Below are 13,462 nucleotides of genomic sequence, written 5' to 3'. Positions count from 1 at the left end.
TCTAACTCAGTACTAGCTGGTGAAATCATTAAAAAAAACATAATCATTAAAAAAACATAAATTGTTACTGCACATTCGGTCACATTTGTACAAATAGACACTGGTTAGCGGGAAGACAGACATCAGATAAGGACCTAAACAAATGGTGAACAGAACTTGAAACTCTGGATCGAACCCACTAATGATAAAATCAATTAAACTCCGGGAAATTGATTGTACTTCTGCAGAAATTTAACATAATCAATAACAACAAATCCTTGTAAAGTTGCATTGCTCGAATCCGTCAAGATTATTAAAATAATCAGTGAGGCTCAAAGAATCAAATTCCAGACCTTCCTTTAGTCTCCCATCAGCTGCAGCTGCTCCGTTTGGAAAAATAGTTTTGACAAATATTCCCATCCGTCCTCGGGCAGAATCCTGGCCACCAACAATGCTGAAACCAAGACCCTGCAAAACACAGTTAAAATGAGATAATTAAACTTGCCACAATCTTAACACTTATTCTGAATAAACTTCTGAAGTTCCCTCAGAAATTCTTCAGCTGTTCCTATTCTTCTGCCCAGGTGGAATACACCCGGGAGGCAACATCTCTAAAGGATAAAGTCAAAGCTTGTGGAGAAACCACCAAGGTTGAAACAAATAGGATTAGATAGGCCAAGTCACAAAGCTTCCAAAAAGTCGGAGGTATCCCCTGTCACTGGAAAGCACTGCCAAGCTGTCAACATTAAAGATTAAACTACACATATTTCAAAAATGAAGGTGGGAATTTTATGTTCAAAGTGCAGATGCGTGCCCAACCCAGGAGTGCATGACATTGTGTGAGAAGATGTTGGGCACGCATCCTTGAGCAGCATTGCGCGTTTGCGTGATATTTCTGTTGGCGGGTAATGAAATAGAAACATAGAAGATAGGAGCAGGATGAGGCCATTTGGCCCTTCGAGCCTGCTCCACCATTCATTACGATCAAGGCTGATCATCCAACTCAATAGCCTAATCCTGCTTTTTCCCCATAACCTTTGATCCCATTCGCCCCAAGTGCTACATTCAATATGTTCATATATTGCACGTGTGAGTCAGATGCTCACTCACTGACAATTAAGAAGCGAATTAAAAGTGGGACGGCACAGTGGCACAGTGGTGAGCACTGCTGCCTCACAGCGCCAGGGATCCAGGTTCCATTCCGGCCTTGGGTCACTGTCTGTGTGGAGTTTGCATGTTCTCCCCGTGTCTGCATGGATTTCCTCCGGGTGCTCCAGTTTCCTCCCACGGTCCAAAGATGTGCAGGTTAGGTTGACTGGCCATGCTAAATTATCCCCTGGTGTCGGGGGATTGACAGGGTAAATATATGTGGTTAAGGGAATAGGGCTTGGGTGGGATTGTGGTCAGTGCAGATTTGATGGGCCAAATGGCCTCCTTCTGTAGAGATTCTATGATTCTAAAAGGATTTAAACTGAAATTGATTTGAATTTTACATTGCCCTTGCGATCTTTAGGTTGGCGCACGGGCAACATGGGTAAGAGGCTATGTCATTTAAGGGTGGGGTAAAAGGGACAGGAGCAAAGGGCAGACTGAGTTGGTAGGAGTTAGCGAGAGTTTGGTGTGGGCTTAGACAAGAGTATCATGAACATTTTCACTGCTTTCTTTTGATGTTTTTGTATATTTTCAAGATATTTTAGTCTTGTTAAATCTCTGAGAATTCTAACCCATTGCCACCGACAGTGCATGGGTCAGTCTCATTTGCATATCAGCAGATGGGAGTGTATACTCAGCAGGGAGCCGCTCCACTGAGAAGGAAGATGGGCTGAACAGGGAGGAGGCTACATGGTCACAGGAATCACCTCAGATAAGAGGCAAGGCCACAGGCTGTTCAGGGCTAACAAGGAGGACAAGGAGGACAGACTAGGATCCAACGACCTTCACATGACCAAGATCCAGTTCCACAGGAAGCTCTGCCTTGCAAGGGAGACCATCACGACAATTTGCCAGAGTTAGCCTTCAACTGTATGGGTGGACACCAAATGCCTGTGGTTCTCAAGGTCACCGTTGCCCTTAACCTTTATTCCTCTGGAACATTCCAGGGCTCAGCGGGTGACCATTGCGGAGATTCCCAGTGAGCTGCACAAAGCTGTGTCAGGCTGGTGACAGATGCTTTGTTCAGGTGGGTAAGAACAGTCATTCATTTCAGGACAGACCAAGCTAGTCAGGCTGAGCGGTCCAGGGGCTTTGAGGTAATTGCAGGATTCTTCCGCATCCAGGGTGCCACTGATTGAATCCATGTGGCCATTAAGGTGCCAGCTGGCCAGCCGGGTACCTTTGGCAATAGGGAGGGATTTCAGTCCATGAATGATCAAAGTGTGTATGACTACAGGACCCAGATTCTACATGTTTGTGTGAGGTACCCTGGCAGCACCCATGATGCACTCACAGCTGCCAAGGCTGTTCGCGGCTCCAGCTCGCCCTGGTGAACAGTTGCTGGGTGACAAGGGGTGTCCCTTGAAATCATGGTTGATGACGCCACTCAGGTACCTGAACACAGAGGCTGAGGAAAAAATGCAATCACTGCCATTGACTCCACAATGGCGGAGGGGATGCTCAAAATAAGGTTCCAAAGCCTGTACACTGGGGGGTCCTGCAATATCTGCCAGAGCATGTGTCACTCGTAGATGTGTGTTATGCTGTGAGTAATCGTGCTATTTTTAGAGAGTAACCACTGGAGCAAGAGGACATTTACTTCCTAATTTTTTCATCTGTCTCCTGGGAATATCTTTGATTTACTGGAAATTTAAACTAAGATTTCGAACATGAAAAAACATTTATAGAATCAAGCAGTGCAGAAGGAGGCCATTCGGCCCGTCAAGTCTGCATCCACCACAATCCCACCCAGTCCCTATTCCTGTAACTCCATATATTTACCCTAGCTAGTCCCCCCAACACTAAGGGGCAATTTAGCATGACCAATCCACCTAACCCACACATCTTTGGACTGTGGGAGGAAACCGGAGCACCTGGAGGAAACTCTCGCAGACACGGGGAGAACATGCAAACTCCACACAGACAGTGACCCAAGCCGGGAATTGAACCAAGGTCCCTGGCGCTGTGAGGCAGCAGTGCTAACCACTGAGCCACCATGCCGCCCAGATGGTTTAGTGAGCTATGCAAATGAGAAGGCACCCATATCCAATCCCTGATTTAGGCTGGAGTAATTGACCTTAGTTGGGTTAGCACCACGCACCTCAAGTTGTCTCAGTTTCATGGAGCTAGAGTCACAGAGTCCCTACAGTGCAGAAGGAGGCCATTCCACCCATCGAGTCTGTACCGACAACAATCCCACCCAGGCTCTATCCCCGTAACCCCACATATTTACCCTGCTAATCCCTCTAACCTACACATCCCGGGACACTAACGGGCAATTTAGCATGGCCAATCCACTAAACTGCACATCTTGGACTGTGGGAGGAAACCGGAGCACCCGGAGGAAACACACGCAGACACGGGGAGAATGTGAAAACTCCACGCAGGCAGTGACCCGAGCTGGGATTGAACCCGGGTCCCGGGTGCTGTGAGGCAGCAGTGCTAACCACTGTGCCATTGTACCGTCCACAAATTGAATTTGAATTTTGCCATCTGCGGTGGTAGGATTGGAACCCGTGTCCCCAGAAAATTATCCTGGGTAATTGAATTACTAATCCAGCGACAATCCCGCTACACCACCACATCACCTGGTTAAATTAGATTAAATTAACTTACTTTGCTTGCACAGGTGTTAACATTCAGCACAGCTCAGTAAGGCAGAACATGCAGCATATAAACTGGGGCGGCGGCACTGTCTTATGAAGAAAGTTTCAAATAATGAGAGGTGATCTCATTGAAACTCACAAAGCTCTGACAGAGTACAACAGTGTGGATGTAGATAGGATGTTTTTTCTGACTGGTGAGTCTAAAACCAGGGGACATAATCTCAGAATAAGGGACAAACCATTTAAGACTGAGAGGGGAGGAATTTCTTCACTCAGAGGGTGGTGAATCTTTGGAACTCTCCACCACAGAGGGCTGTGAAAGTTCAAGACAGAAAGTGATAGTTTTCTGAATACCAATGGCATTGTGGGATATGGGGATAGTGGGGAAAATGGTGTAGGTGATCAGCAGTGATGTGTTTGAATGGCAGAGCAGGCTAGATGGGCCGAATGGCTTACTCCTGCTCCGATGTTTCTAAACTATACAGGGATAAAATGAGAGAAACCCACGTAGCCCTTGATTAAGTAATCACTTACCTTTCCTTGACCTTTCATTAAAACAATGTTAGAGATGATTGAAGGCTGGGCTAGTCGCCATGGTGATTCCACTTGAACTGTGCTTAAGGAACGTGCTGACTTTTTAACTATTTGATACTCCTGAAAATGATAAACAAAGAACATGATGATATGTTGTGGACACAACGTCAATTCATCACTTTACAATCATCCTATAACAGGGATTTTTGGAAAGTTGATAACTCACTCCATCGAGATGCAGTGCACACTATTGGCTGAATAATACGGCGTTGTGAGGGAGGGGGTTGGCATGAAGCCAACATGCTCCATAACGACCCACCTCACAACCAAATCAGGATCAAATGGGACTTCTGTTCCTCACTGGGGAGGAAGTCCCACCCTCTGAAGCTTTTTTTTATTCATCGATGGGAATTGTGTATCGCTGGCTGGACAGCATCTATTGCCCATCCACAGATGCCCTGTTCAGAGGGCAATTGAGAGTCAACCACATTGCTGTTGTCTGGAGTCACAGATAGGCCAGACCAGGTAAAGATGGCAGATTTCCTTCCCTGAAGGGCATTAGTGAACCAGATGGGGTTTTCCAACAATTGACAATGGTTTCATGGTTATCATTAGATTCTTAATTCCAGATATTTTTTATTGAAATCAAATTTCACCATCTGCCGTGGCGGGATTCGAACCCAGGTCCCCAGAACATTAGCTGAATTTCTGGATTAATAGTCTAACGATGATACCACTAGGCTATCGCCGCCACAAACGGAATGGTTGCAGCTCCATCAGTCCCAGCAGCACCAAGGGTATGTCAGTGGCAGCTGTGGGAATTGTAGGAGAAGGTGGTGGGATGGACAGCTGGACATCTGCCATACTTTACATGCCCCCTCCCACCCAAAAGGTGGCACATAAAATACAGTCCTAGATCAGAGTGTTGAGCTCCCAACTGCAGATTGACCTGGAAGGATTAATTTTACAAATAAGTGCCTCTGGCATAATTCTACATGCAATGGGAGTGCATGGAGATCAGCATGCCCAATATAAAGTTAAAGTTTATTTATTAGTCACAAGTAGGCTTACATTCACACCGCAATGAAGTTACTGTGAAAATCCCTGAGTCGCTATACTCCAGTGCCCGTTCAGGTACACTAAGGGAGAAGTTATCATGACCGGCACGGTGGCACAGTGGTTAGCACTGCTGCCTCACAGCGCCAAGGACCCGGGTTCGATTCCGGGCTTGGGTCACTGTCTGTGTGGAGTTTGTACATTCTCCACGTGTCAGCGTGGGTTTCCTCCGGGTGCTTCGGTTTCCTCCCACACTCCAAAGATGTGCGGATTAGGTTGATTGGCCATGCTAAATTGCCCCTCAGTGCCAGGGAGATTAGAAGGGTAAATATGTGGGGTTACGGGAATAGATCCTGGGTGGGATTGTGTTCAGTGCAGACTCGATGGGCCAAATGGTCTCCTTCTGCACTGTAGGGATTCTATGATCAATGGTCTCATCGAACAGAAAATGGTCACACTAAAATTGCTTTGTAAAGTGAAACATTTGCCTCAAAAGATATTCTGTTAGCTGAATGGAATATCTCAGGAAAGCTCCTCCAAAGCAAACGCTTACCTGCTATCTTTGAAGATTCCTAAATAATGATGATGAAGCCATTGAAGTAAATTACCTTTACAACTTAGAAAACATTTGGTGATGTTGTGTGAATTAATGAGTAGTTTGCTATTCTGACCAAGTTATCACTCATGAATTTGAATTGAGGAGGTTTACAGACGAACCATTTGGTGAAAGTTTTACCATCTTAGCTGCAGCGTACCTGATAGCTCAGTTAGACACAGAAAGAGCTGGCCACACACCTGTCTAATACTGGCCGCATCCAGCTGCTGGGGAAGGGAATGCTTGCGGCCTCCTCGTGCCGGCTTTTCCGGCATGTCGCAACTTGTTTCACCATTTTCCACAATCAGCTCATCATCTTCCCCGACAGATTCCAAGCGGCTCCCTCCACCTGTTGGGGAAAGCAGAAGTGGGAATCAGAAGGGAAATTGCACACATTTTCACTGGGAACAGCGCTCATTAGCAGCGCTCATTAGCAGCGGCTGTTGAGAATTTGGGTTTGAGCGCTACAGTTTCTCAGCCATTCATTTATGCCCACATTCGTATAATGCATCCCTGACAAGAAAGGGGCCTCGATTTAGAAAATGAGCGCAGTATCGGCATCAGTGTCATTGGGACGCCACGGTGGCTCAGTGGTTGGCACTGCTGCTTCACAGCAACGGGGACCTGGGTTCAATTCCTGGCTTGGGTCTGTGTGGAATTTGCACATTCTCCCTATGTCTGCGTGGGTTTCCTCCGGGTTCTCTTGTTTCCTCCCACAGTCCAAAGATGTGCGGGTTAGGTTGATTGGCCATGGTAAATTGCCCCTTAGTGTCAGAGGGACTAGCAGGGTAGATATATGGGGATTGGGGCTGGGTGGGATTATGGTCAGTGCAAACTTGATCTGCCGAATAGCCTACTTTTGCCCTATGATTCTATGCTTTGGCAGACAAGGTGAAGGATAATCTTAAGAGCTTCTGCAGGTATATTAAGAGTAAAAGGATAGTAAGGGATAAAATTGGTCCTCTTGAAGATCAGAGTGGTCGGCTATGTATGGAACCAAAAGAAATGCGGGAGATATTAAATGGGTTTTTTGCATCCGTATTTACTAAGGAAACTGGCATGGAGTCTATGGAAATAAGGCAAACAAGTAGGGAGGTCATGGAACCTAAACAGATGAAAGGGGAGGAGGTGCTTGCTGTCTTGAGGCAAATCAGAGTAGATAAATCCCCAGGACCGGACAGAGTATTCCCTCGGACCTTGAAGGAGACCAGTGTTGAAATTGCAGGGGTCCTGGCAGATATATTTAAAATGTCGGTATCCACGGGTGAGGTGCCGGATGATTGGAGGATAGCTCATGTTGTTCCGTTGTTTAAAAAAGGCTCAAAAAGTAATGCGGGAAATTATAGGCCGGTAAGTTTGACGTCAGTAGTAGGTAAATTATTGGAAGGAGTACTAAGAGATAGGATCTACAAATATTTGGATAGACAGGGACTTATTAGGGAGAGTCAACATGGCTTTGTGCGTGGTAGGTCATGTTTAACCAATCTATTAGAGTTTTTCGGGGAGGTTACCAGGAAAGTGGATGAAGGGAAGGCAGTGGATGTGTCTACATGGACTTCAGTAAGGCCTTTGACAAGGTCCCGCATAGTTAGGAAGGTTCAGTTGCTAGGTATACATGGAGAGGTAGTAAACTGGATTAGACATTGGCTCAATGGAAGTAGTAAGAAGTCTCACAACACCAGGTTAAAGTCCAACAGGTTTATTTGGTAGCAAATACCATGGTATTTGGTAGCAAATACCATGGTATTTGCTACCAAATAAACCTGTTGGACTTTAACCTGGTGTTGTGAGACTTCTTACTGTGTTCACCCCAGTCCAACGCCGGCATCTCCACATCAATGGAAGAAGCCAGAGAGTGGTAGTGAAGGATTGCTTCTCTGAGTGGAGGCCTGTGACTAGTGATGTGCCACAGGGATCAGTTCTGGGTCCATTGTTGTTTGTCATCTATATCAATGATCTGGATGATAATGTGGTAAATTGGATCAGCAAATTTGCTGATGATACAAAGATTGGAGGTGCAGTGGACAGTGAGGAAGGTTTTCAAAGCTTGCAGAGGGATTTGGACCAGCTAGAAAAATGGGCAGAAAAATGGCAGATGGAGTTTAATGCAGACAAGTGTGAGGTATTGCACTTTGGAAGGACAAACCAAGGTAGAACATACAAGGTAAATGGTGGGACACTGAAGAGTGCAGTAGAACAGAGGGATCTGGGAATACAGATACTTAATTCCCTAAAAATGGTGTCACAGGTAGATAGGGTCATAAAGAGTGCTTTTGGTACATTGGCCAAATTTGGTACATTTGGTACCTTTATAAATCAAAGTATTGAGTATAAGAGTTGGAATGTTATGGTGAGGTTGTATAAGACATTGGTGAGGCCGAGTTTAGAGTATTGTGTGCAGTTTTGGTCACCTAATTACAGGAAGGATATTAATAAGGTTGAAAGAGTGCAGAGAAGGTTTACAAGGATGTTGCAGGGACTTGAGAAACTAAGTTACAGAGAAAGGTTGAATAGGTTAGGACTTTATTCTCTGGAGCGTAGAAGAATGAGGGGGGATTTGATAGAGGTGTATAAAATTATGATGGGTATAGATAGAGTGAATGCAAGCAGGCTTTTTCCACTGAGGCTAGGGGAGAAAAAAAACTAGAGGACATGGGTTAAGGGTGAAGGGGGAAAAGTTTAAAGGGAATATTAGGGGGGGCTTCTTCACACAGAGAGTGGTGGGAGTGTGGAATGAGCTGCCAGATGAAGTGGTGAATGCGGGCTCACTTTTAACATTTAAGAAAAACTTGGACAGGTACATGGATAAGAGGGGTGTGGAGGGATATGGTCCAGGTGCAGGTCAGTGGGACTAGGCAGAAAAATGGTTCGGCACAGCCAAGAAGGGCCAAAAGGACTGTTTCTGTGCTGTAAAGTTCTATGGTTCTATGGTTATGTTACAGTGAGCTGCAAAACAACAACACTGTAATAATGCAGATTAAACATTGCTGCTGCCTCACAGTCTGCACTTTCAGGCGATGTCAGCCCATCCCTGCTCGTCAAAGAACAACTTTAAACCAGACAACCAACTCGGGACCCAGAATAATCCCAACTGGGAAAAGTTCCAACATGCAAGAATGAATCCAGTATGAAACTAAATCTGAATACTGTTCAGCGCGTGTTCCCAAAGCAGATGCTGACAAAACTAAACAAATGGCTCAATTTACACACTCCTCACAAAGGGTTTTCTTTACTGTTAATAAATAAATATTACCGACTAGGAAATGATAAATTTATACAAAAGTCAATCTGTTGTGACATTTTATCACATGATGAAGTTTCAGGCAAATCCACTCACAGACTTAATACAGTTTTTTTTCCCCCCACTGTGTGGAAAATTCAAAATATAATCACCAAAACAGAGAGACATGTGAACAAAGGTGTCGTGGTCTGAGGTAAGAATCGGTACAATTTCCAGACCCTTCGTGTCTGTCGCTGAATTTGAAAAAAGCATCAGGATTTCTTTCATTCGATATCTTCGAATTTGTGGAGCGGCATGGTGGCATAGTGGTTAGCACTGCTGCCTCACAGCGCCGGGGACCCAGGTTCAATCCTCAACTTGGATCATTGTCTGGGTGGAGTTTGCACATTCTCCCCGTGTCTGCATGGGTTTCCTCTGGGTGCTCCGGTTTCCTCCCACAGTCCGAAAGATGTGCTGGTTAGGTGCATTTACCCAAACAGGCGCCAGAGTGTGGCGACGAGGGGAATTTCACAGTAACTTCATTGCAGTGTTAATGTAAGCCTTACTTGTGACTCATAAATAAACTTTAAATTTATCTCAAAGCGAGTCCGGAGCAAAACATTATCCTGTCCACATATTTCAATGCCTATTCTTAGCCAGGAAATTAATCCTCAATCACTTGCATAGAGGAAGATCTGCAGCAACTTTCTTTTAGAAAATTGCACGAACACATACTGGGCTAGAACTTTTTTTAGCATTTGGTTAAGTGTACAATTTGAGATTTACTAGAAAAGGTCACAAATCTTGTTTTTTCTTTCCCAATTTTTACTTTTCCTCTTCTCCAACACTGAATCCTTGTGGTTTGCAGGTCAGTGCCGGGTACTTGCTTGCACTTTAACTGAAATGGCCATCATTCATACGTTAGTCTTGGCACTGAGTGTCGTCAGATTATTTGACATCAACAGAACTTGAGCCTATCTGATGTCGACACACCAACATTTGCCCGAAATGTCACCGGAGAGTGTTGACAAGTCTAAACTCAGGGTGATTTGATCAAATTTATCACAGATGTCTTAAGGTTTGGCTAGGATAGGGAAAGAACTTCATTATGTAAGAGCATTCATGACCTCAAAACATCCCAGAGTGTTTCTAGCCAATGAAGAATATTTGAAGTTTTCTTATTGTTCTAATATAAGAAACATGACAGCCAATTTGGACACAACCAGCTCCTACAAACAGCAACGTGTAACGACCAATCACCAGATAATTGTGTATTAATGATGTTGGTTAAGGACAAATACCAGCCCCGGCTGTCGGGGAACGCCTCATCTCCCAAGAGTGGCCGTAAAATCTTTTATGCCCTAAGACATTTTATGGAGGGGGAATTAATGAGGTGAGCCGTATACTGGGGTGAGGGGTGGGGGTGGGGAGGGGGGAGGGGGTTGGTGAAACTCAAATCAACAAGATCTCCATTTGTTATAACATACAAATAAAAGGTGGTAAAATGTTGTGTACTTGCCTTGCCTCTTGCCTTCAGATTTAACTACCTCAACATCAAGACATTCAGGGCTAAATCATATGCTGCGTGAGTTTTTGTCCTTACTGTCTGGGTGAGCACAGGAAAGATAATCTGGCTGGGAGATCACACACTGGAACAGAACCCAGTAGTCTTTCTTTCCACTGAAATTAAATGGAAGTAAAATCTAGTGGAGTCTGTAGGAGGCATGCAAAACTCAACATCAGATTTTCCTTTCCTTTCCTAGACGATGCAGTAAGAGCAAGAATCTAATCCACTACCTCAGAAGCAATTCTTGATATGCTGGTTTCAAATGAACATTTTAATCTCTCCAGAAATGAGTTTGACTTTGAATTTGCTTTGTGCTCTTCTATGATTCGCAGATATTTTGTTTGAAGTATGATGACACTTGTCTTTTTGGGCCATTGAGGTATTTAAGCACTGAAAGAAAAACATACTTAGCAGGATATTGACAACAGCATTGATTACACTGCCTACCTTGAGATCTGCTCCTGAATTTCATTACACTGCTGCCTGGTGTTGGACTTCGACAACTGAACTGAGGTGCTTCCACACGCTCACGGTCATCGCCTTTCTCAGTTTCTAAAGCCTGCAACACAAGACCAAATAATACACAAATAAATAGATATAAAAGAAAGAGGCAGTTGATTTCATGCAGCAGCCTTCACAACCTCAGAAAATCGCAAAGTACTTCACAGACAATGAAGTGCTGTTGAAGTGTAGCCACTGTCATACTGTGGAAAGTACAGCAGCCCAATCTATACACCACATGCTCCAATGAAAGACCAGATCAGCTGTTTTTGTGTTGTTGCTTGAGGGATAAATATTGGTCAGATCACCAGGGGAACTCCCTTGCTGTTTGAAAACATTTATGTCCATGTGAGAGGGAGGATGGTGCATCAGTTTAATGTCTTATCTGAAAAACAATACCTCCGACACTGCCGCACTTCCTCTGTCCTGCACTAGAGTGTTAGCTGTGATTGTTGGACTCAAGTACCTCGACTGGGACTTGAACCTACAACCCTCTGACTCAGAAGCAAGAGTGCTATCATCTGAGGGACAGTTGGCATCTAATGGCTGCTGTTCCTGAACATAATCATGTTTCTCAACCTCCCTCCCTACTACCATCGAAAATAAGATAAAAACATTGAGGAAAATTAACTATTAAAAATGTATTGAAATCCAGTGTTTAAAAAATGTTTTTCATACATTTTAAAGTTTGTAATTGGACTAAGAGTCTTCTTTCCTCTTTGCCGATAGATCATTCAACATTATGATGACATGAGTCAATATATTACATAGATAAATCCAAATGCATCCCAAAGGGATCTGGGTGGCACAGTGTTTAGCACTGCTGCCTCACAGCACCAAGAGCCTGGGTTCAATTCTGACCTTGGGTCACTATCACTGTGGAATTTGTACATTCTCCCTGTATCTGCATGGGTTTCTTCCGGATGCTCTGGTTTCCTCCCACAGTCCAAAATGTGCAGGTTAGGTGGATTGGCCGTGCAAAATTGCCCCTTAATGTCCCAAGATTTAGGTGGCATAGGTTGGGGAAGGAAACTGCAGGGGATGGGCACAATTGTAATGTGGAACTTGTTCAAGGAACAGCTACTACGCGTCCTTGATAAATATGTACCTGTCAGGCAGGGAGGAAGCAGACGTGTGAGGGAACTGTGGTTTACTAAGGAGGTTGAATCTCTTGTGAAGAGGAAGAAGGAGACATGTGTTAAGATGAGATGTGAAGGCTCAGTTAGGGCACTTGAGAGTTACAAGTTAGCCAGGAAGGACCTAAAGAAAGAGTTAAGAAGAGCCAGGAGGGGACATGAGAAGTCTTTGGCAGGTAGGATCAAGGAAAACCCTAAAGCTTTCTATAGGTATGTCAGGAGTAAAAGAATGACTAGGGTAAGATTAGGGCCAGTCAAGGACATTAGTGGGAAGTTGTGTGTGGAGTCTGAAGAGATAGGAGAGTAGTGTGGGGGTAGTGTGTTAAAGTGGATTGGGGACTGGCTATCCGACAGGAAGCAAAGAGTCGGAATAAATGGGTGTTTTTCCGGTTGGAGGAAGGTAACTAGTGGCGTGCCGCAGGGATCGGTACTCGGGCCGCAACTATTTACCATTTATATAGATGATCTGGAGGAGGGGACGGAGTGTAGGGTAACGAAGTTTGCAGACGACACAAAGATAAGTGGAAAAGTGAATCGTGTGGAGGACGGAGAAGATCTGCAGAGAGATTTGGACAGGCTGAGTGAGTGGGTGAGGATATGGCAAATGGAGTATAACGTTGATAAATGCGAGGTTATACACTTTGGAGGAAATAATAACAAATGGGATTACTATCTCAATGGAAACAAATTAAAACATGCTACCGTGCAAAGGGACCTGGGGGTCCTTGTGCATGAGACGCAAAAGCCCAGTCTGCAGGTACAACAGGTGATCAAGAAGGCAAATGGGATGTTGGCCTATATTGCGAGGGGGATAGAATATAAAAGCAGGGATGTCTTGATGCACCTGTACAGGGCATTGGTGAGGCCGCAGCTGGAATACTGTGTGCAGTATTGGTCCCCTTATATGAGGAAGGATATATTGGCATTGGAGGGAGTGCAGAGAAGGTTCACCAGGTTGATACCGGAGATGAGGGGTTTGGATTATGAGGAGAGGCTGAGGAGATTGGGTTTGTACTCGGAGTTTAGAAGGATGAGGGGGGATCTTATGGAGACTTATAAGATAATGCGGGGGCTGGATAGGGTGGAGGCGGAGAGATTCTTTCCACTTAGTAAGGA

The 13,462-nt window shown here is 44.8% G+C and overlaps 1 protein-coding gene across 3 annotated transcripts in view; it reads right to left on the bottom strand.

The window, feature by feature from the left end:
* The window catches only part of pdzd2 (PDZ domain containing 2), a 486,622-nt gene that overhangs the window by 106,630 nt on the left and 366,530 nt on the right, over positions 1-13,462 (bottom strand). For all 3 annotated transcript variants that reach the window (XM_078221651.1, XM_078221659.1, XM_078221668.1), the window contains 4 exons: positions 11,157-11,268; positions 6,123-6,271; positions 4,272-4,391; positions 333-447 (listed from right to left, as the gene is read on the bottom strand). In XM_078221651.1, the coding sequence (XP_078077777.1) occupies positions 333-447; positions 4,272-4,391; positions 6,123-6,271; positions 11,157-11,268 (496 nt within the window). The remainder of the gene's footprint in view (positions 1-332; positions 448-4,271; positions 4,392-6,122; positions 6,272-11,156; positions 11,269-13,462) is intronic.

Source organism: Mustelus asterias, chromosome 1 (genome assembly GCF_964213995.1).
Source record: "Mustelus asterias chromosome 1, sMusAst1.hap1.1, whole genome shotgun sequence".
NCBI lineage: Eukaryota > Metazoa > Chordata > Chondrichthyes > Carcharhiniformes > Triakidae > Mustelus > Mustelus asterias.
Note: the sequence above shows the minus strand (reverse complement) of the source record. Positions and strands in the feature narration are given on the sequence as shown.